This window comes from Callorhinus ursinus, unplaced genomic scaffold (assembly GCF_003265705.2).
Source record: "Callorhinus ursinus isolate GAN/ISIS: 27379988/994484 unplaced genomic scaffold, GSC_fseal_2.0 scaffold74, whole genome shotgun sequence".
Taxonomy (NCBI): domain Eukaryota; kingdom Metazoa; phylum Chordata; class Mammalia; order Carnivora; family Otariidae; genus Callorhinus; species Callorhinus ursinus.
In genome coordinates, this window is record NW_027397136.1 from 24830 (window position 1) to 49640 (window position 24811).

At 41.4% G+C, this 24811-nt stretch overlaps 1 protein-coding gene and 1 long non-coding RNA gene across 6 annotated transcripts in view; both read right to left on the bottom strand.

Moving 5' to 3' along the window:
- Nucleotides 1–9: 9 nt before the first annotated feature.
- LOC112808685 (uncharacterized) lies at nt 10–6326 on the bottom strand. 2 transcript variants are annotated; one of them, XR_003204414.2, is made up of 3 exons: nt 5627–6326; nt 3216–3514; nt 10–973 (listed from the first exon to the last, which is right to left on the bottom strand). It is a non-coding gene; the product is annotated as an uncharacterized lncRNA (long non-coding RNA). The 2 variants fall into 2 exon arrangements; XR_012376472.1 differs by having other exon boundaries at nt 2344–3514.
- A 10391-nt stretch (nt 6327–16717) lies between these two features.
- The window catches only part of USP18 (ubiquitin specific peptidase 18), a 66777-nt gene continuing 58683 nt past the window's right edge, over nt 16718–24811 (bottom strand). For all 4 annotated transcript variants that reach the window (XM_073886972.1, XM_025851879.2, XM_025851878.2 and 1 more), the window contains one exon: nt 16718–17330. In XM_073886972.1, the coding sequence (XP_073743073.1) occupies nt 17285–17330 (46 nt within the window). In that variant the 3' untranslated portion in view covers nt 16718–17284. The remainder of the gene's footprint in view (nt 17331–24811) is intronic.

The window sequence follows — 24811 nt, forward strand, 5'->3', positions numbered from 1 at the left end:
ATTCTAGCGAAAACCTGACCCTCACAAACACAATGTGTCTAGGCCCGGAAAACAACCCCTAACCCTGACTTCCACACTGTCGCTCCACCTCAACTCGGGCCTCAGGACAGGTGTCCACGCTGCCACCCTGTAGACTCTTATGATCTCCCGGACCATCACCCTAACCCTTCCCCTGGCATTCAGGCAGTTTTTCATTCAGGCAGTTCTGCTGCTTCACTAGTTTTGGGCACTGGGAACACTGTCCTAAGTGCAGCCTCCCTTCACTCATCACTGAGATGGGGAAGAAACACCAGCTCACATGTGAAGCTATCATGAGGAGAGGTTTGCCAAGTACTGAGAGCTCAGGGCTCAGTACAGGGCCTCTGCTCCCAAATGTCAAAATTCTGGTCCCTCCTCAACAATCCTCAGGCTCACCCACCTCCAGATAGTTCCCCATTGCAATGTCCAGCAACACCAGGTCAGTGAGGAAAGTGCCAAGGAAGGGACGAACCCTGTGTCATGGGGGTGGGGGTAGGATGAGTTCACAGCGACTCTCCCCTGAAAATGTTTCAGCCTCCTGGCCCACCCCAGGTTCCCACGTGGAACACGTAGTACTCTTAGCAGCCTCCCCTCACCCTCCAAGAACATCAGACTCCTCTTAGTCACTGCCAAGGCCTGCTTTTAGAAAATCACACCATTATGTAGCCCTGAGCCCCTCCCCATCCACAAGTCCATTCTCTATCATGCTTTATGGACCCTCATCCTGATCACTTTGAAATAATTTTAGAAGCTGTTGCAACAGGAGGTGGAGATCAAGTCGGAAGGTCCCACCTGTCTTGATTTAGAGGCTTCCAGTTGTCAGGGAGGAGCCCCTCTCTTTTGACTTTGGAGGCCCTGTACCTTAGGACCTGTATGTACTTCAGGACGTCTTCTTCAGCCTCTTCTGGGCTCTCTGGTGGTCCATCACCAGGGTGGCAAATTTAGATGCCTGTTCCTGCAGGGCCAGAGGCAAGTTCCTTGAGACCATAATACCCTCATCCCATCTCCCCCCACCATCTTTGACTTTAGATTTTATAAAAGGAATTGATAAGAAGTTGGTTGAAAAAAGAAAAGAGGATTTAAAAAAAAAAAGGAGAGAATGTGGTCAGGCAGGAGACTGGAACAAAGCCATACACTAGAGATTTAGGGTATATTTTGGTCTGTTAGAAAAAACTGTACCCCAAAATTTTAGAGAGAAAACTTTATATATATACCAAAAATAAGATTAACTATTATGAAGGGATAGAATATGACTCTATAAAAGAAAAATAAAAAAGATTTTTTTAAAACAGGTATTGATAAGATGTTGGTTGAAAAAGGGAAAAAGAAAAATGCAAAAAAAAAAAGAAAGAAAGTAAAAAAAATTAACTTGAAAGACTAAAGAATCAAGGGGGAAAAAGCCATGCATTCTATATGCAGTATTCCCCTAGTGCTGGAGTTCTGCCATTTTCATTGATCGGTAAACTTTGTCTTGGCTGGCTGTTCTTGCAGATCTTCTGGGAGAGGGGCCTGTTGCTGTGGTTTCCAAACGTCTTTGCCGGAGGTGGAATTGCCCCGCCCTGCCTGGTCTAGGGTAAGTAATCTGCTCGGGTTTGCTCCCGGGAGCTTTTGTTCCCTGCAAGCTTTCCCTACAGCTTTGGAGGACGAGAGTGAAAATGGCGGCCTCCCGATCTCTGCCCCAGAGGAGCCGAGAACTCGGGGCCCGACTCCTCAGTGAGCCGCCAGAGAAAAGCAGTCAGTCACTTCCATATCCCCAGTCTCTGGCCGCACTCCGTGCTCACCCGGCCTGTGACCAAGCATTTCTATCTCTGGCACCCGACCCCATGGGGTCTCCAAGCTCAGCAGATCCCTGTGGTGCGCTCCCTCACCGCTCCTCCCAGGGGAGAAAGAGGAGTCTCCCCGTATCTGCCACTTGTTGGGTCCCTGCTGGAGGAGCCGTGCCCCGACTGGGCCGCGGATCACAGTTTATGGCAACCCCGAGCTGAGAGCCCGCGCCTTGGCTCCGTCTCCGCAGCCACCTTCCCCGCTCCGATACCTGGGAGCTCTGCTGCACTCAGGCACCCCCGGTCTTTCTGTGACCCCGAGGGTCCTGAGACCACACTGTCCCAGCGAGTGTTCCACGCCCCGCTTAACCACTGGAGCAACGTCCCTCAGCAGAGCCTAAAATTTGTTCTGCTCCCTCAGCAGAGCCTAAAATGACTTCTAAAATTTCCGATTTTGTGCTCTGCTGCTCTATCACTCGCCAGTAGCGGCTGACGGAAGTCCCCTCCCCCGCCGTCTATCTTCCCGAATATCCCCTCGGATTCACTTCTCCGCACGTCCTACCTTCCAGAAAGTGGTCGCTTTTCTGTTCAGAGAGTTGCTGCTATTCTTTTCTTCCATCTCCTGTTGAATTCGTAGGTATTCAGAATAGTTTGATCCCTACGTAGCTGAATTCCTGGGTACAGATGAAATTTAGGTCTCCTGCTCCTCTGCCATCTTGCTCCCCCCCATCATGTTTTTACTTGGTCTTATAGTCCACCATAATGGTCCAAATATGGGTGAATCCATTCATACCATGGAGGCCATGAAGATGTCATATCTAACAAACTATGGACATGGGTGCTTATCATGTGTAGAGTGACCGTCTGACCCTCTGACTAGAACTGAGACCCAGATATTGTATCTACATTATTCATTGAATTATCTTAGTGATTATAAAGTGCCTGCATTACTATGCTTAATAGATATTACCGAATAAATGAATCCCAACCAGTACTTTCCAAATACTGAGCGGACCTTGGGCTGCTCTGCCTGCCCCCAGTGACCCCTAATCTTCTCACGTGAGGGACAAGTACCAGGACCAGCTAGATGGAATCTCAGAAGTCCTTTGCAAACAGAAAAACTGCCTGCTTTCCATCCGCTTTTTAAAGCCAGGAGGGTTGAGGTTGAGAGCTTCTTCACTTGAGAAAGAGAACTATTGAACATAAAGATGCCCAGCATGTCCAGCAGCCCTTTCCACAGAGCCAGGTACCAGATAAGCCCATGCCATGTTTTCTCCCATGATTTCCTACAGTAACCCTATGAAGTTCATCTTCTTACAACCCCACTTTTCAGAAGAGGAAAGTGAAGCTCAGAGAGGTACAGTGACATTCCCAAGACATACAACTAGAAGATGGGAGCCTCACCCCTGCACTTTGCATGGGGTGGGCACTCACCTATTGAACTGCTGACCCAGGACCTGTTGGGCTGTGGTGAACACCTGGTATATGCAGGAAATGGTTGTGATGTTTGAGATGTTTCTATCCTGGAAGGATGGTACCAGGGTCTGTATGAAATTCTCCATTGTGCCTTCCTTGAGTGTCAGCATCTTGTAGAAGCCTCTTCCAGAGACAGTGTTGATTCCCTTTTCATACCATGTAGACAAGGGGGGGCAATGTAGTCAGCTTCAACACCATGAGCCACCAGAAAGATCAGGATCCGTTGCTCAGACCAGAGACTCCCATCCCTTAGGGAACTTGTGCAAGAAAAGGGACTTGACTACCCACACAGAAAAAGGTTCTAGGCTTAAAAGTACAACTGGTTTTTGGGGTGAAATGATAAACCATTGGTAAGTTCAATGCATTCTGTTAGCTGAGCAACAATTGTATTTCTATTAATAGCCTTTCTCTATTAATAACCTCTATTAATATTCCTAACTCATAGCCTTTATTAAGAGCAGTATGCCATTGAGTCATCAGTAAACATCCCCACTGTAGATAGGAGAAAACAGAGGGTTAGAATCTCAAATGCTGCTCAAGATCATGTACATTGGGCCTGAGAACTTTCCAAAGCATGGGCTGCATGGCAATTCTCCTAAGCTGATGAGGCTTGGTTTGTTCCTGAAATGGGGAGAAAGGTTCAGGGGGAAACCACCTGCTTCAGCAGGCCCTGGGGGAGCCAGTTGTTTCTAGTCTGGGTTCTGGACTTGCCCTGACCATCTCTGGGCACTGAGATAAACATGAATCTGTCCATTCTCACCCCAGACAAGCACTTGATGTTTTTGGTGGCCTGATGCATCTTCTGCTTGTCGAGGGAGATGGAGTAGCTGAACCCTTGGAGCAGCTCATCAAAGATTTCCTGGGTGGAATTCTGAAGGGACGGAGCCAGCTACCTGGGCCAGAAGGCATCAGAGACCTTCCACCTGATCTGTGGTTCTACGTTATGGCAGATCTAGCAATTAAAACAGTCTATTAAGACACTTAAGGTTTTTCTTGCAGCACTGCTGAAATGGCAAAAGAATTGAATCATGTCAAGTTCCAACAGCCTTGAAAGGCTGAATCACTGTGGCAGACAACCTCCTTTATGGAGTATTATGAAGACATATAAGGACACAGCTTGTGACCTGGTGAACCTACAATGAGATGATCTGACCTACAATGTTCTTTTTTTTTTAAAGATTTTATTTATTTATTTGACAGAGAGAGAGAGAGCACAAGTAGGCAGAAAGACAAGCAGAGAGGCAGGCAGAGGGAGAGGGAGAAGCAGGCTCTCTGCTGAGCAGGGAGCCCGATGCGGGGCTCAATCCCAGGACCCCGGGATCATGACCTGAGCTGAAGGCAGCCGCTTAACCAGCTGAGCCACCCAGGAGCCCCTGACCTACAATGTTCTGAGAGATGACAAATTACAGAGAAACATAGAATGGCTTCACTCCACCCTTCCTTTTGTGTTAAATCACCCTATTTAGTGTGATGATTTATAAGGGCTTGAAGAAGTTCTGCAAGGACAGTAGAGCTGGGTTCTACACAGGATATCTGGGGTGAGTAGGTAAAATAATAAAAACAGTATAAAATGCAAAGATACTCATGGCTTTGTGAAAAGTAAAAAACAAAAAATAAAAGAACATAAAAAACAAGCCCCCCTAAAAAACATTAAATATGTTCTCTACTATTCCAACACACGTGAAGAATGTCTTCCTAACTTATCATGTAGCTGGTGGTGGAGGTGTGAAGGTTCAGATTACTTTGTGGTTGGGACACTCATGTGGAAACACTATGGGAGGGCCCCAGGTTTGTCCCCATATTTGTGTGGGAGCCCTAAGTGTGGAGAACCCTCTTCCCATTCTCACCTCAGAGCAGCACTGATCTTTGGCAAACTGGTGCACCTGACCCTTGTCTAGGGAGTTGGAGTAGTTGAAGCCAAAGACCAGCTCCTCAAAGATCTCCTGGGTGCAGCTCTGCAAATACAGTGCCCCATATATACAAGGCCAATAGGCATTAGGGTCCTCCCTGGACATTGCCACAAGGAAACCCCACCCCCCCATTAGAAGTTGTATTCTCCAATTCAGCCTAAGTGGGGCAGCTGAAAAGACATCCAGCAAGGAGGAAGCCAGATGAAACTCTAGGGCTCAATTGAAGTTGACCTTGGTCCCCAGCACTCATCTTCTCATCCTGCCTCCTATGACCTGAAAGATGTGCCAGGCTTCCACACCTGGCAGCTTGCTTCTACCCAGGAAGGACATGTCCCTCATCCTCTGTCCCCTCCTGTATGCACACACACACCATGAGAGGCAAGAGGTGTGGGCCTGCTGAGGTGGGATCACAGTTTTGGCGTGCTCTCCAGTGGGGTGCCCTGAACTGCCTTGTGTTACCTGTTGGTGTCTCCCGCCACTTGACCAGAAGCTTTGGAGAAGTGGACTGAGCCGATGTGTACAGTGACATAAAAATCTCTCACTCTGGACTTTCTTCAGGCCAGACCCTCTGAAGGTAGGAATACAGCAGTAGAACATCTTGTTCTTTTGAACATCTCTGGTGAAGTGATCTGGAAAACAGGCTGTCTCTAGAATGTGGGTGCAACCAGAGTTCTAAGTTCAGTTGGGGTGTATCACCAATGACGTGAGGTCACTTTTTCAAGATTCCAGCACCTAGGCTCCTTTGTTCATTTAGACCTATCCAGAGCCCCTTCTTGACAGTTGACTTCTTACCTTCTCCCCCATGTCATCTCCTTAACTGTAAAAAATGAGCCAAAAGTGCCAAAGCCACAACTCTATGGAAATGTAACTAAAGTCCTAACTTCGAGGACACACAGATGAATTCAGACCTTTGTTTTCCCAGCTCTTTTTCCTAACTCATTTTGTCTCTCAAGTATTCTCGTTTGCCAACCTGAATAGTGGAGATCAGATTAGAATCTACTTCCTAGGGACATCATCAGTGTATGTGGGTAATATTTATAACGTGTGGGATGGTATCATGTGTATCTGAGGCACAAATTTAAGGATGGAAGAATTACAAGAAAGGGTGGGACTTGAGGCTTAGGTTCCAGCAGTGTAATATTGGAACAGTCACTTTCCCTTTTGGCTTCATTTGATTTTTTTTATTATGTTATGTTAGTCACCATATAGCATATCATTAGTTTTTGATGTAGTGTTCCATGATTCATTATTTGTGTATAACACCCAGTGCTCATTGCAACATGTGCCTTCCCTAATACCCATCACAGGGCTACCCCACCCCACCCCCCCTTCTCTCTGAAACCCTCAAATTATTTCCGGAGTCCATAGTCTCTCATGGTTTGTCTCCCCCTCTAACTTCCCCCCCTTCAATTTTCCCTTCCTTCCTCTAATGTCCTCTGTGCTATCCCTTATGTTTCACATATGAATGAAACCATATGATAATTGACTTTTGCCTGCTTGACTTATTTCACTTAGCATAATCCCCTCCAGTTCCATCCATGTCAATGATCTTTCCTGATGGCTAATATTCCATTGTATATATAAACCACATCTTCTTTATCCATTCATCTGTTGTAAGGCAACTTGGCTCCTTCCACAGTTTGGCTATTGTGGACATTGCTGCTATGAACATTGGGGTGCATGTGCCCCTTCTTTTCATTACATCTGTATCTTTGGGGTAAATACCTAGTAGTGCAATTGCTGGGTCATAGGGTAGCTCTATTCTTAACTTTTTGAGGAACCTCCATACTGTTTTCCAAAATGGCTGTACCAACTTGCATTCCTCTCCAACATTTGTTGTTTCCTGCCTCGTTAATTATGGCCATTTTAAATGGTGTAAGGTGGTATCTCGATGTGGTTTTGATTTGAATTTCCCTGATGGCTAATAAAGTTGAACATCTTGCTTATATCCATATCAATTAGCTCTGTGGCAGAGAACATTGCCTCTGGTTCCTTCCTTTGTTGTGACTTCCTCTTTCTAGTCATTCTGCCCAAGGAAGAATAGGTGAGTGAATTAACAGAGTCCAAAATATCAGCCATGACCCAAGCAAAATGCACCCTAGAAAAAATCTGAAGTTGTTGGGAGCCATCACCGAAAAGCAAACAAAGCCAATAGGGAACAAAACAGTAAAAAATGGTTGGGGGGGAGGGAAGAGAGACTATAATCTCACAGGGTGGACAAAGCAGGATGATCTACTTGTACCTAATTGAATTTAGGTCTCTGTGTTAGAAGACCCTACATCCAAAAAATGCAAAGAAAACAGTTTATATATATATAAAATTGAATAGAATGAAAAAAGGACTAGATGAGGCATAAATCTATAAAACGTAGATGTGAAAAAAGGTTAAAAAGTGACTTAAAAACATAAATTTGTAAAATAAGAATCTAGTTGCAATGGGAAAGAGGTTTAAAAAATGTAAAATTTTAGACTGAAGGAAAACAAGAGCCCCTAATGTCATTGCTCCCAGGTCACAGCTGGGTGCCACCCATCTGCCCTTTCTGGGGCTACCACCACCCCAAGAGCTGTTGCACAGTCATGGGCACAGCTGTTTCATCTCTCCCAAGGGATGTTAAATGGCCCAAACATTCCAGTCCTCTTCAGGGTGCTCAGGCAAAGTGCTGTCTCTCTACCAGCCCAGCTTGTGGTTTATGGCAACCAGAGCTGAGAGTCCCTTCTGGGCTCACTGACTTTAACCAGTTTCCCCACTCCACTGCTTGGGCACTGTATCAGATTAGACACCCCTGTTCTTTCCGTGTCTCCTGGGATTCTGAGTCCACAATGACCCACCTAGAATTCTGCCCTTTTCATCCCCTGTGCCGCTTTCAGAAAGGGATGTCTCTCAGTGGAGCAGATTTCTAAGGGTTCCAGTTTTGCAGTCTGGCGTTATATGACTTTCCAGTAGCCAGCTGATGGAGGCTCCCTCTCCTCTCCTTTTAGCCTCCAATATTTCCCCAGAGATTCTTGATTCAGCACCTCCTATTTTGCAAAAAACACTCATTTTTCTGCTTGTAGAGTCCAGATATGTTTTCTTACATCGAGGCTGAATTCATGTGTTCAGAAAGGTTTGATAGATACCAGCTAAATTCAAGGGACCAGATAAAATGAGGTTCCCTATTCTGCCACCATCTTGCCTCCCCTCCCAACCTATGTTTCTGCTTTTGTACATTAAGGACCTGTTGTCCTGAGCTGCTCCCAGGATTTTCTGTTTGTCTCTGAATTTGCAAGCTTCACTAATATGTTGGGGTGTTGACTTATATTTTATTGATTTTGAGGGAGGTTCTCTGTGCCTCTTGTACTTGAATGCCTGTTTCCTTTCCCAGATTAGGGAAGTTCTAAGCTATAATTTGCTCAAATAAACCTTCTACCCCTCTCTCTTTCCTGATCTTCTGGGACCCTTAATATTCTGATATTATTGTGCTTTATGGTATCAGTGATTTCTTGAAGTCTCCCCTCATGATCCAGTGGTTGTTTTTCTTTTTCTTTTTCTCAGCTTCCTTATTTTCCATCATTTTGTTTCCTATATCACTGACTCTCTCATCTGCCTCTTTTATCCTAGCATATAGGGCCTCCACTTTTTTACTGCATCTCAATAATAGCAGCTTTAATACTGACCTGATTAGATTTTAGTTCTTTTATTTCTACAGCTTTTTTCAAGTCCAGCTAGTATCTTTAAAATTGTTTTGAATTCTACTTCTAACATCTTACTTATATCCATATTGATTATATGCTTGACAGAGTACTACCTCCCGTTCTTTCTTTGGCTGTGAATTTCTCCTAGTCATTGTGTCCAGAAAAGAAAGGAAGAAAGAAAAAGAATAAAAGGAATAACAGCAATAATAACAACAACTTCAGGACATAATTCTGGTACATGTTGTGTACACTCTGTTGTGTTTCAGCTGCTCTTTCCCACTTACCCTTAATCTACAGAGTTCCTCCTTGCTTGTATGGGGAGTGTTTGGGCCTTAAGTAGGTATATTTTGATTTGTGGAGTTAAGCCAGAAGCTAATGTTTTGGATCTTTCTTTAATCAGTTGATTTGGTAGATGCCAGGGCCTATATGGTCTTCTGAGGGAAAGTCCTCCTGGGTTGGCTCACAAGCTGACTTTTCCTTGTAAAGATGCTCCTGCTAGGTCGGGGGGTGGGTGGGGGGGTGGGGGGGTTTAGTGTAGGGGACTCCAGCCTCCACTGGAGGCGCTGCGTCTCTCTGGAGTCAGACTGTGGTGGTAGGCAGGAGGAGGCTGGGGAGGTGGAGGAGGTAGAATATGGTGTCACCTTGCCCTCTTGTCCCTGGGGAACAGAACTCCCGGGAGCTGCTGTTCAGGAGGCCCCCTTAGAAAAGGAAGCAATCTCCTGTGACCCAGGCCCTCGTCAGCTGCCTACCCTAACCCATCTGTGCCCAGGTCTTTGGCACACCCAGAGCCACAGATCTCCTGTACTTTATCTCTGGCCAGTGGCTGGGATTCAAAACTCCAAGTTTTAAAGGGCCTGGTAAGGTGTGTGCCCACTTCTGTGCCCCCGGCAGGGAGGCTTAGGGAGGCTTGGGTTGTGCCCAGCGCTGTCCTGTCTCCAAAAACTGTCACACAATGTGCACGCAGAGACTAGAGTTTAACACTCAGTGACAAGGTGGAGCCAGGTTATCAGTCAATCTGCACTAGACTCAGTCTCCTATTCCCCTTTGTCCCAGAAAAACTGTCACAGAGGCTTGGATATATTGTGGCAGGCAGCAAAATGTAGTGGCCAGGTTATCCGCAATCTGTTCCAGTCTCTACACTCTGCTCAGTTCAGCCCCAGAAAAGTGGCTGCTTGGCACACATACGAGGTTTAAGCCTATTATAGCAGACAGCAAAAAGTTGAGTTTTTTGCCCTCTGCACATCCCTCTGACCCTCCTACTGAGTTCCACTCAGTGACTCCCCAGCTGACCATTTGTCTTTAGAGAGGCTAAAAACACTCTTCCAAATGTCTCCAGAAAGGGAAGCAATCTCTCCCTGAGCGACCCAGGGGATCTCCTCACTGTGGCGCCCTGTGAAGTTGCAACCCGCTGGGCTATTTCCAGCTTTTTCCCTCTTCCTAACTTTGCTTTGTGAACCAGGCTTCCTCCCCTTCCTGGCCACACAGCTTCCCAATCCCCCAATCCAGGGCTCTGAATCTTGCCTCTGCCAAATTCTCTTGCTCAAACTGTGCAGACTGTTTCCTTACTCCTCCGATCCTCTTCCTGGTTGTTCAAAATAGTTGAATGTTGTATTCGAAGGATGTGGCAAGTTCAGGGTCCCCCTAGTACTCTGCCATGTTAATTTGTCCCCCATTTTGAGTTTATTTTTGTGTGTGATGTAAGAAAGCGGTCCAGTTTCATTTTTCTGCATGTTGTTTAGTCTTTCAGTTTTATTTTTTTCAGGAATTTTCTTTTTTATCCTTTAACTTTTATATTTATATATACATTATATATACATATGTTTTACATTTTTGGTTTCCTTTCATTGTATTTTATTTTTGTATATATATTTCTTCCTTTCCATTTTTGATCTAGTTTCCTTTAAAAGCAGACCAAAATAAACCCAGGATGTAGTTTTTTGTTTTTTTCCCCTGTTTTTTTCTTCTTTGATTTTTTTTTTATTTTGGTTTTTTTTCTTTTTCTGTTTTTGTTGTTATTGTTCTCTTTTTCTGCTGTTCTGTCCTAGACAAAATAATGAAACAGGGAAATTCACCCCAAAAGAAAGAACAGGTTAAATCAGATTAAATCAATTGACAGGGATTTAATCAACATGTATATAACTAAGATGTCTGAACTAGAATTTAATGATTATAAAGATACTAGCTGGACTTGAAAAAAGCAAAGAAAACACTAGAGAATCACATAGTATAGAGATAAAAGAACTAAAATCTAATCAGGCTGAAATTAAAAAGGCTATTGCTGAGATGCAGTCCCAAATGGAGGCTCTAAAAGCATGGATAAACAAGGCAGAAGAGAGTCACTGATATAGAAAATGATGGGAGGGGCGCCTAGGTGGCTCAGTCATTAAGCATCTGCCTTCAGCTCAGGTCATGATCCCAGGATCCTGAGATTGAGCCCCGCATTGGGATGCCTGCTCCGCAGGAATCTGATTCTCCCTTTCCCACTCCTCCTGCTTGTGTTTCCACTCTTGCTGTCTCTCTCTCTGCCAAATTAATAAAATCTTTTTTAAAAAGTGTCTCTAAAAAAAAAAAGAAAGAAAATGATGGGAAATAAGGAAGCTGAAAAGAAAGAAAGAAAGACAACTACTGGATCAGGAAGGGAGACTTTGAGAACTCAGTGAGTCCATAAAGCAAAATAATATTCAAATAATAGGGATCCCAAAAGATGAAGGGAGGGCAGAAGGTTTATTTGAACAAATTATAGCTGAGAATTTCCCTAATCTGGGAAAGGAAACAGACACTCAAGTCCAGGAAGCACAGAGAACCCCCCTCAAAATCAATAAAAATAAGTCAACACCTCAACTTATAATAGTGAAGCTTGCAAATTTCAGAGACAAACAAAACCCTGAGAGCAGCTCAGGACAACAGGTCCTTAACCTACAAGGGTAGAAACATAAGGCTGGCAGCAGACCTGTCCACAGAGACCTGGAAGGCCAGAAAGGACTGGCATAATATATTCAACACACTAAAGGGGAAAAATAAGTGGCCAAGAATACTTTATTTTACTCTATTCAGAATAGAAGGAGAGAGAGTCTCCAGGACAAACAAAAACTAAAGGAATTTGTGAACATTAAACCAGCCCTGCAAAAAATATTTAAGGAGATCCTTTGAACAAAGAGAGAGCCCAAAAGTAACAAAGACCAGAAAGGAACAGAGACAATCTATAGGAACAGTGACTTTACAGGTAATACAATGGCACTCACTTCATATCATTCAATAATTACTCTGAATGTAAATGGACTAAATGCTCAATTGAAAGACACAGGGTATCAGAATGGATAAAAACAAAACAAGACCCATCAATATGCTGCTTACAAGAGACTCATATGTGGAATTTAAGAAACAGATAAACAAGGGAAGGAAGGAAAACAAAATAAGATGAAAATAGAGAGGGAGGCATACCATAAGAGACAATGAGGTCTAGGAAACAAACTAGGATTGCTGGAGGCGAGGTGGGTGGGGGAAAGAGGTAATTGGGCATTTAAGTAGGACACTTGATGTAATGACGTTATATGGTGTTATATGCAAATGACAAATCACTAAATTCTACCCTGGTAACTAATAATACAGCATATGTTAACTAAATTAAATTTAAAGAATTTTTTTAAATAAATAGATAATAAAAAAAACCACAATGGGATTCCACCTCTCACCTGTCAGAATGGCTAAAATTAACAACTCAAGAAGCAACAAATGTTGGTGAGGATGCACAGAAAGGTGCAACCACTCTGGAAAACAATGCAGGGCTCAATCTCAGGATCCTGGGATCATGACCTGAGCCGAAGGCAGATGCTTAATGACTGAGCCATACTTATACTGTTGGTGGGAATGCAAACTGGTACAGCCATTCTGGAAAACAGTATGGAGGTCCCCTTTTTGTAACTCAAAAAGTTAAAAGTAGAACTATCCTATGACCCAGCAGTTGCACTACTTGATATTTATCCAAAGAATACAAACACAGTGATTGGAAGGGGCACATGCACCCCAATGATCATAGCAATGATGTCCACAATAGCCAAGGTGTCCAACAACAGATGAATGGATAAAGAAGATGTGGTGTAGAAATACAATTGAATATTAGTCATCAAAAAGAAGGAAGTCTTGCTATTTGCAATGACATGGATAGAACTAGAGGGTATTATGCTAAGAGAAGTAAGTAAGAGAAAGACAAATACCATTCGATTTCACTCATATGTGGAATTTAGAAACAAAACAGATAAACATAGGGGAAGGGAAGGAAAAAATAAGATAAAAACGGAGAGGGAGACAAACCATAGGAGACTTTTGACTATAGAGAACAAGCAGATTTGCTGCAGGGGAGGTGGGTGGGAGGATGGTGTAAATGGGTGATGGGCATTAAGAAGGGCACTTGTTGTGATGAGCACTGGGTGTTATATGTAAGTGATGAGTGACTAAATTCTACTCCTGAAACTAATACTACACTATATGTTAACTAACTTGAATTTAAATAAATCTAGGAAGGAAAAAGTTAAAATAAAAATAGCAAACACTTGGGAAGCCTGGGTGGCTCAGTTGGTTAAGCAGCTGACTCTTGATTTCAGCTCAGGGCACGATCTCAGGGTCCTGGGATTGAGCCTCACATTGGGCTCTGTGTTCAGCAAGGAGTCTCTTGAGGATTGTCTCTCTCCCTCTTCCTCTACCCCCCCCCCGTTCTCACTCTCCTCTCTCTAAAATATGAATCATTGAACACTACATCAAAAACTAATTATATACTATATGTTGGCTAATTGAACATAATATAAAAAAAGAAAGTTGCATTCTACACACACACACAAAATGAAAATAAAATGCTTGGACTTTGGGGAGGGTATGTACTATGGTGAGCACTGTGAATTGTGTAAGACTGATGAATCACAGACCTGTACACCTGAAACAAATAATACATTATATGTTAATTAAAAAAATAAAATGCTTATCAGTTAAAAAAATAAAATGAAAAATCTAACACACAACAAGGACAAAGGACATCATAAGAAATTCACAGAAGAAAAATGAATGGTCAATAAACATGGAAAGAAGCTCAACTGTCTTAATCTGTAAAGATCAAATTTAATCCAGATTTTTCAGAATTAAAAAAGTTAAAACTTGAAAATTGGTGTTACTAACCCTTTGTCAGATATGTCATTTGCAAGGGTAGTAGCCAAACTAAATAAAGAAGTTATAAAACTCAACACCCAAAAAACAATCCAGTTTGAAAATGGGCAGAAGACATGAATAGACATTTTCCCAAAGAAGATATACAGATGGCTAACAGACACATGAAAAGATGCTCAACATCACTCATCATCAGGAAAATACAAATCAAAACTACAATGAGGTATCACCTCACACTTGTCAGAATGCTAAAATTAACAACACAGCAAACAATATAGGTTGGCAAGGATGTAGGGAAAGTTTGTTGGTGGGAATGCAAACTGGTGCAACCAGTCTGGAAAACAATGTGGAGGTTCCTTGAAAAGTTAAACATAGAAATACCCTACAATCCAGCAATTGCACTACCAGGTATTTATGCAAAGGATACAAAAATACTGATTCAAAGGGATACACACACCCCAATGTTTATAGCAGCATTATCAACAATAGCCAAATTATAGAAAGTGTCCAAATGTCCATCAACTGATGAATGGATAAAGAAGTTCAGGTATATATGCAAAATACAAAAGCATTTTACTCAGCCATAAAAAAGAATGAAATCTTGCCATTTGCAATGACGTGGAGGGAGCTACAGAGTACTATGCTAAGTAAAGTAAGTCAAAGAAAGACAAATACCATATTATTTCACTCATATGTGGAATTTAAGGGAAAAAAAAACAGATGAACATAGGGGAAAAAAGAGGGGCAAACCAGAAAACAGACTCTTAAATATAGAGAACAAACCAAGGGTTGCTGGAGGGGAAGTGGGTGGGGGGAATGGGTTAAATGGGTGATAGGCATTAAGGAGGGCACTTGTAATGAGCATTGGGTGTTGAATGTAAGTGACAAATCACTCAATTATACACCTGAAACTAATACCACATTGTATGTTAAATGGAATTTAAAATTTGGGGGAAAAAGAAGCCTAGGGGGCACCTGGGTGGCTCAGTCTGTTAAGCATCTGACCCAATCTCAGCTCAGGTCTTGATCTCAGGGTCATGAGTTCAAGCTCCATGGTGGACTCCATTGCTGGACATGGAGCCTACTTAAAAAAAAAAAAAAAAAAAAAAAAAAGCAGCAGCCTAACAAGTTACTGGTGTTAATTGGAGTCAATTTAGTACTAGTATCTAGTGCTATTTTTAGATACCCATGCCCTTGACCTAATTTCATTTCTCAGTACCTACAGAAATATTTATACATGCACAAAAATATGTCTAAGGGTAGTGATTCACTCTGCATTTCTTAAATACTGAAGAAATTGAAGTAGCCCTTAACATAAATCACCAATATGGGAATCTAAAAAATATATGTATTTATGGAATTAAATGCAATTTTTCCAAGAATATTTTCTAAGACATTAAGTGAATAACTTATTATGTAAAAATTATATATGTGATATATGTATGCAAATGCACAGAAAACAGCCTAGTGACATACACACCTTGTACTGCACTGAATAGTGTCCCACAAAAATTCATGTCTTTCTAGAACCCTAGAACATGAACTTATTTGGAAATAGAGTCTTCACAGATATAATTACCAAGTAAAAATGAAGTCACAGTGGATTAGGGTGGGACCTAAATTCAATGACTAGTATACTTTATATAAAGGTCATATGAAGACATACAGGGAAGAAGGTCATGTGAAGATGGAGACAGTGTGACATTAGCTACAGGCCAATGACAAGGACTGCTGGTAACCACCAGAAACTAGGAGAGAAGCATGGAACAGATTCTCCCTCAGACGCTCCAGAAGGAACCAACCTTGCCAACACCTTACTTTGAACTTCTGACCTCCTTGTACTGTGAGAGAGAAAAATTTGTTGTTTTAAGCCACCCATTTTGTGATAATTTGTTGTAGCAGTGCTAGGAAGCTAATTTACACCTGTTTAACAATGGTTAGCTCTAAGGAAGAGATTCTATATTCTAAATAGAATATTATATATTATATTTTATTTCTATATTGTGAGAATTTATTATTCGATGGCTAATTTTTTTGCCAATAAAATTATCCACATTTTATGTTGGAAGTTTTGACTCTGCCCCTTATTAAGTATGAAATCTTGAGCAAGTTATTAAACATATGAATGTCTCAATTGTTTTTTGTAAAATGGGGATAGTAACATCTACCCTCCTCACCTTCCAAGGTCGTAGTGGAGTCCTCCTGGACCCTTTTTCTCTCACTGTCCACATCCATCCTTCCTCCAAAATGGCTCTAGTGACTATGAGCACTTTTCCATTTACATTACCATCTCTGTCTCTAATTCATGTTGCCAGCCCCAGCAGATTCATTTTACCAAAAACACCACTAAATGTTCCTTTTATTTTGAAACCCTTCAACAGTTCCTCATTACCTATTAAATTAGATCCAAACTTCTTAGTAGTTCAAGACCTTCTACATTCTGAGCGCCACCTACCATCCAGCCTTATCAATCTCCACTGCTTCCTTGGTAGAGGGGAGCCAGGTTTGTGGATAATCTTTGAACCTTGAGCCTTGCCTTTCTCAGCCATGCCATTGTGTATGCTTACCCATGTAAATGGACTGTTCTCCATCCTAACCCCCTTTCCAGCTTTATGGTTTCTCCCATGGCCCCACAATAGAAGTATTTCACTGTCCTTTAATTCCTGTAGCACAAACCCTCAGTATTTTACGTATTTTAATCACCCTCCATTAAACTGCAAACTACTTTTGAGAAAAAGAACTTTATTCACGATGGTGCCTACCACACTATCTTATTTGTCACATAAATGAATAACAGTGACAAAACACTTGACTTTTACAGAACTGATATGGGTTCTAAAATTGTTTTAAATTAAAGAAAAATCATATTCTGCCAGTACATATCATACCATCATACTGGCTGTAAAATACTGAAATACTTCCCTACCAATGCTCCTTGCCACCTGAATGCCTCCCACTACCATTGTTGGCCTGGTTTCTCCTCCCCTAGGAACATCTGAGCTCCCGCACTCCCCTAACTAAAGAATTAATGTCTTCCACAGCGGAGAGCACTCAGGTCCCTGCCCCAGCCATATGGCCAGGATCCACGTGGAAGTGTCTATTCTGACTGATCAAAACCCCTGCAAAGTTACTATTAAATATTTTGATAATTACCCCTTATTACAAATAGTTTGACTACACAATTTGAAAATGAGCCTTCTTCTCACTGCAAAATCTCTTGCAAGAGTAGCAGATCCAGGGATAGAAAGGAAAATGAAACACTGTCAGTCTCTGAAGGTTTAGGAAACATCCATTAGGACTCAATCTTCATGTAAACCAGAAGATAAGCAGTTTCTCTCCTAGAAAGAAAAAAAAATGCAACAGCATAACAGAAATGAAACATTCATAGTTAACTGACATATTAATTCATGATAGGACAAACATCAGAAAAGTTTCTGGTTGTTAGATCAAGTCTTCATCTATCCATCACCTCAGAGGGAAAAAAAATGGGTAACCTGGGAAAATAGCCACTAAGCTTCTATTAGTTGACATCTGTATCAGGGGTTGACAAACTATCAGCCCACAAGCCAAATCTAACCCTGTTTTTGCAAATAAATTTAACCAGAACACAGCTACACTCATTCATTCACATAGTGTCTGTGGCTGTTTTTGTGCTACAAGAGCAGAGCTGAGTGGTTGCAACAGAGACTGTATGGCTCATAAGGCCTAAAATATTTACCCTCTGGCCCTTTACAGAAACAGTTTGCCAAACACTGATTTAAATAATGGAAGAATCACTGACAACCAGAAAGTGACATAGAATGATCATCTAAGGGAGATGTTCAGAAGAAAGAAAAGACAAAGAAAAGACAAAGAAGATTGTAAGAGGATTTCAAACACAAATTTTAGCTACTTCATTATTTTTCAAGTGATCAGGCCTACTCCTGCAGCTAAAATCATTTCAAATATCACCTCTTGTATACAATGTCACCCCTAATCCAGAAACTAAACTGGAAAAACTTACAAAGTCTCTCTGCTTTAACTTCATCTGGAGGCACAGAGGTAAGATGGCAGAGGAGTGGGACCCTAATTTCATCTGGTCCTTGGAATTCAGCTATATAGCTATCAAATCATTCTTTTTTTAAAATTTAAATTCAATTAGCCAAGGTGTGGTACATCATTGGTTTTTGAAATAATGTTCAATGATTCATCAGATCAGTATAACACCCCGTGCTCATTGCATCATTCTGAACACCTGTGAACTCAACTGGAGATCTAAGAAAAGAATTGCTGCAATTCTACAAATAGAAAAGTGACCACTTTTTGCAAGGTAGGAGGTGTGGAGAAATGAATCTGAGGTGATATATGGGAAGATAAACCTCAGGGGGAGGGAGCCTCTGTACCTGGCCACCAGAAAGTGATATTAGCAGCGGAGTGTAAAATCAGAATTTTTAGAACTCTGTTACAGTGGGGGACATCCCTGCTTGAAAGGCACTCACGTGGCAAAGCAGGGCAGAATCCCAGGTGGGACGATATGGTCTCAGGATCCCCAGGGTCACAGAAATAACAGGGTGCCTGAGTGTGGCAGAGTTCCCAAGCAGCAGGGAACCCGGCTGCAAACAGCGAGCCCAGGAGTGGGTTTTCTGCTTGGTGTTGCCATAAACCTTGGACCGCTGTATGGTTGGGGGACCACTCTCGACGCAGGGGCCCAGAAAAAGGCAAAACTGAGGCAAGACGCCCCTCCCCCTGGGAGGAGTGGTACAGTGTGCACCACAGGAGTCTAAAATTTGGAGACTCAAAAGGGGGTCACATGCCTAAGATAAAAGTGCTCCATCACAGGCTAGGTGAGCACTGCAGATGGAAACCAGGGAGACAAGAGTGATTGACTGCTTTTCCCTGAGGGCACACTGGGAAGTGGGGGGGGGTGCAAGCTTTTAGCTCTAAGGCTGGAGATCGAGTTACTGCGATTTTCATTTTCATGCCCCAAATCAGTGCTGAAGCCTTCAGGGAACAAAACCCACGTAGAGCAATCCAGAGCCATTTATACTGAGCTTAGCCCCCTTGGCAAGGGGGTGCAATACCACCCAAGCAAAGACACGTTAGAATCAATGCAACAGGCCCCTCCCCCCAGAATATCAGCAAGAACATCTGGCTAATACCAAGTTTACTGACCATACAGGACTGCAAAACTCCAGCGTTAGGAGAAAACCATATGTAGAATTCATGGGTCTTTCTCATGATTCTTTAGTCTTTCACTTTTAAATTTTTTCCTTTTCACCTAATTTCTTATTTTATCAACTCTTTTTTAGGTCTTTTTTAATTTATATTTTTACATTTACATCTTACATATATTTACCATTTTTGGATTGCTTTCATTGTATTCAATTTTATTTTTGTGTGTATATATATATATATATGTTTTCTTTCTTTACAATTTGGGATCTAGTTTCTTCTGATGAACAGACCAAAATACACCCAGGATCTAGTTTATAATTCTGTTTTGTTCATCTTCTGTTTTATTCTATTTCTTTTTTTTTTTCTTTTTTGGCTTCTGATCTCTTCTGATTTGTTTATTGTATATTTGTCAGTGTATATTTAGAAAAATATTTTCCTATTTTTATCTTTTCTGCTCTCTTTCATCTATTCTTCTCTGGACACAATGACAATGAAGAAGAACTCAACCAAAAAAGAGAACAAGAGGCAGTACTCACTGCCAGGGATTTAATCAATATGGATATAAGTAAGATGTCAGAACTAGAATTTGATAATAAAACAGAACTAGAACAATAATAAAGATACCAGAGGACTTGAAAAAAGCATAGAAGACATCAAAAAATCTCTTTCTGGAGAAACAAAAGAATTAAAATCTAATCAGGTTGAAATCAAAAAAGGTATTACCGAGATGCAATCCAAAATGGAGGCTCTAACTGCTGGGATAAATGATATAGTGATATAGAAAACAAAATGATGAAGAATAAAAAAGCTGAGAAAAAGAGAGATAAACAACTATTGGATCATGAGGGAAGAATTCTAGAGATAAGTGATACCATAGAGCAAAACAATATTACAATAATTGGGGTCCCAGGGGAAGAAAAGACAGACAGGGGGCAGAAGGTTTATTTGAGCAAAATATAGAGGAGAACCTCCCTAATCTGTGAAAGGAAGCAGGCATTCAATTCCAGGAGGTCCAGAGAACCCCCTCAAAATCAACAAAAATAGTTCAATACCTCAACATATAATAGTGAAGTTTGCCCATTTCAGAGACAAACAGAAAACCCTGAAAGCAGCTCAGGACAACAGGTCCTTAATCTACAAGGGTAGAAACATAAGGCTGGCAGCAGACCTATCCACAGACCTGGCAGGCCAAAAAGGAGGGGCATGATATATTCAACATGCTAAAGGGGAAAAATATGCAGCCAAGAATACTTTATCCAGCAAGGCTGTCATTCAGAATGGAAGGAGAGATAAAGAGCTTCCAGGACAAACAGAAACTAAAAGAATTTGTGATCATTAAACCAGACCTGAAAGAAATATTAAAGGGGATCCTTTAAGCGAAGAGAGAGCCCAAAAGTAACAAAGTCAGAAAGAAAAGATAATCTAGAGAAACAGCAACTTTATAGGTAATACAATGGCACTTCATATCTTTCAATAATTACTCTGAATGTAAATGGACTAAATGCTCCAATCAAGACAGAGGGTATCAGAAAGGATAAAAACACAAGACCCATTGAAATGCTATCTATAAGAGACTTATTTTAGACCCAAAGACACCTCCAGATTAAAAGTGAGGAAGTGGAGAATCATTTATCATGCTAATGGATATCCAAAGAAAGCTGGAGTAGCAATCCTTATATCAGACAAAATAGATTTTAGACCAAAGACTGTAATAAGTGATGAAGAAGGGCACTCTATCATAATTAAAGGGTCTATCCAACAAGAAGATCTAGCAATTGTAAATCTTTATGCCCCTAGCCTGGAGCAGCCAATTAATAGGCCAATTAATAACAAAATTAAAGAAACACATTGATAATAATACAATAATAAGGGACTTTAACACCACACTCACAGCAATGGGCATATAATCTAAGCAGAATATCAACAAGGACACAAGAGCTTTGAATGACACTCTGGACCAGATGAATGTCACAGATATATACAGAGCATTCCATCTTAAAGCAACAGAATACATATTCTGGAACATTCTCCAGAAGAGATCACACACTGGATCACAAATCAGGTTTCAACCAGCATCAAAAGATTGGGATTATTCCCTGCATATTTTCAGACCACAGTGCTTTAAAACTTGAACTCCATCACAAGAGAAAATTTGGAAAGAACACAAGTACATGGAAGTCAAAGAGCATCCTACTAAAGATTATGAATCGTTCAACCAGGAAATTAAAGAAGAATTTTTAAAAATTCATGGAAACAAATGAAAATGAAAATACAACTGCTCAAAATCTTTGGGATGCAGGAAAGACAATCCTAGAGGGAAGTACATAACAATACAGACCTTTCTCAAGGAACAAGTCTCACGTATACAAGCTAAACTTACACCTAAAGGAGCTAGAGAAAGAAGAGCAAATAAAGCCTAAAACCAGCAGGAGAAGAGAAATAATAAAGATTAGAGCAGAAATCAATGATATAGAAATAAAAGAAAACAGTAGGACAGATCAGGGAAATCAGGAGTTGATCTTTAAAAGAATTAATAAGATTGATAAACCTATAGCGAGACTTAACAAAAAAAAAAGAGAGAGAGAGAGAGAGAGGAGAAAGGCCCCAAATTAATAAAATCATGAATGAGAGAGGAGAGATCACAACCTACACTAAAGAAATACAAACAATTACAAGACTATAGAGCAACAATATACCAACAAATTAAGCGATCTGGAGAAAAGGATGCATTCCTAGGAACATATAAACTACCAAAACTGAAACAGGAAGAAATAGAAAACCTGATCAGACCCACAGCCAGCAAGGAAATTGATGCAGTAATGAAAAAAACCTTCCAAATAACAAAGTCCAGGGCTGGATGGCTTCCCAGGTGAATTCTACCAAACATTTAAAGAAGAAATCATACCTATTTTCTGTGTCAAAATACAGAAATGGAAGGAAAACTTCCAAACTCATCATAAGAGGCCAGCATTACCTTGATCCCCAAACCAAAGACCCCATCAAAAAGGAGAATTACAGACCAATATCCCTGACAAACATGGATGCAAAAATTTTCACCAAGATACTAGCCAATAGGATCCAATATTCAAAGGATTATTCACCAGGACCAAGAGGGATTTATTCCTGGGCTGCAAGGATGGTTCAACATCTGTAAATCAATCAATGTGATACACCACATTAATAAAGGAAAGAACAAGAACCATATGATTCTCTCAATTGATGCAGAAAATGCATTTGACAAAGTACAGCATCCTTTCTTGATTAAAGCTCTCTACAATGTAGGGATAAAGGGAAATTACCTCAAGATCACAAAAGCCATATACAAAAAGCCCACAGTGAATATCATTCTCAATGGGGAAAAACTGAGAACTTTTCCCTTAAGGTCAGGAACATAACAGGGATGTCCACTCTCATCATAGTACTAGAAGTCCTAGCCTCAGCAATCAGACAACAAAAACAAATAAAAGGCATCCAAATCGGCAATGAAGTCAAACTTTCACTCTTCACAGATGACATCATACTCTATGTGGAAAACCCAAAAGACTCCACCAAAAAAACTGCTAGAACTGATACAGGAATTCAGCAAAGTGGCAGGATATAAAATCAATGCATAAAAGTCCGTTGCATTTCTATACAGTAGCAATGAGGCAATAGAAAGGGAAACCAAGGAATCGATCCCATTTCCAATTGCACCAAAACCTATAAATACCTAGGAATAAACCTAACCAAAGAGATAAAGGATCCGTACTCTGAAAACTATAGGACACTTGTGAAAGAAATTGAGGAAGACACAAAGACATGGAAAAACGTTCCGTGCTCATGGACTGGAAGAACAAATATTGTTAAAATGTCTATGTTCCCCAGAGCAATCCATCCATTCAATGGGTGCAAACCCTATCAAAATACCATCAACATTTATCTCAGTGTTGGAAGAAATAATCCTAAAATGTGTATGGAACCAGAAAAGACCCCGAATAGCCAGAGGAATCTTGAAAAAGAAAAGCAAAGCTGGTGGCATCACAATTCCGGACTTCAAGCTCTATTACAAAGCTGTAATCAAGACAGTATGGTATTGGCACAAAAACAGACAGATAGATCAAGGGAACAGAATAAAGAGCCCAGAAATGGACCCTCATGTCTATGGTCAACTAATCTTCAACAAAGCAGGAAAGAATGTCCAGTGGAAAAAAAAGAGTCTCTTCAACAAATGGTGCTGGGAACACTGGACAGCCACACGCAGAAGAATAATACTGGACCATTCTCTTACACCATACACAAAGATAAACTCAAGGTGGATGGAAGACCTAATGTGAGACAGGAATTCATCAAAATCCTGCAGCAGAACACAGGCAGGATACTCTTGGACCTCAGCCCAGCAACTTCTTGCTAGACACATCTCCAAAGGCAAGAGAAACAAAGGCAAAAATTACTTTTGGGACTTCATCAAGATAAAAAGCTTCTGCACAGCAAAGGAAACAGTCAACAAAGCTAAGAGGCAACCCACAGAATGGGAGAAGATATTTGCACATGTCTTATCAAATAAAGGGCTGGTATCCAAGATCTATAAAGAACTTCTCAAACTCAACACCCCCCAAAAAATAATCTAGTCAAAAAATGGACAGACGACCTGAACAAACCTTCTCCAAAGAAGACATACAAATGGCTAACAGACACATGAAAAAATATTCAACATCACTAGCCATCAGGGAAATACAAATCAAAACTACAATGAGATATAACCTTACACCATTTAGAATGGCCAAAATTAACAAGGCAGGAAACAACAAATGTTGGCGGGGATGCGGAGAAAGAGGAACCCTCTTACCCTGTTGGTGGGAATGCAAGCTGGTGCAGCCACTCTGGAAAACAGTATGGGGGTTCCTCAAGATGTTCAAAATAGAGCTACCCTATGACCCAGCAATTGCACTACTAGGTATTTACCCCAAAGATACAGATGTAGTAAAAAGGAGGGGCACATGCACCCCAACGTTCATAGCAGCAATGTCCATAATAGCCAAACTGTGGAAGGAGCCAAGATGCCCTTCAACAGATGAATGGATAAAGAAGATGCGGTTCTTATATACAATGGAATATTATTCAGCCATCAGAAAGGATGAATACCCACCATTTGCATCGACATGGATGGAACTGGAGGGGGTTATGCTAAGTGAAATAAGTCAAGCAGAGAGACAATTATCATATGGTTTCACTCATATGTGGAACATAAGGAATAGAGTGGAGGACCATAGGGGAAGGGAGGAAAAACTGAAGGGGAAGAAATCAGAGAGGGAGAGAAACCATGAGAGACTCTGGACTCCAGGAAACAATCTGAGAGTTTCAGAGGGGAGGGGGATGGGGGCTGGGGCAGCCGGGTGATGGGTATTAAGGAGGGCACATGCTGTGATGAGCGTTGGGTGTTATATGCAACTAAGGAATAGTTGAACACTACATCAAAAACTAATGATGCACTATACAATGGTTAACAGAACAATTTTTTCTTTAAAAAATGAAATAAATAAATAAATAAATAAACCCTTCATCCTGAGGCACCTGTGTGTCTCAGTCAGTTAAGTGTCTGCCTTCAGCTCATGTCATGATCCCAGTGTCCTGAGATCGAGTCCCGCATCATCCCGCATCAGACTCCATGCTCAGTGGGGAGTCTGCT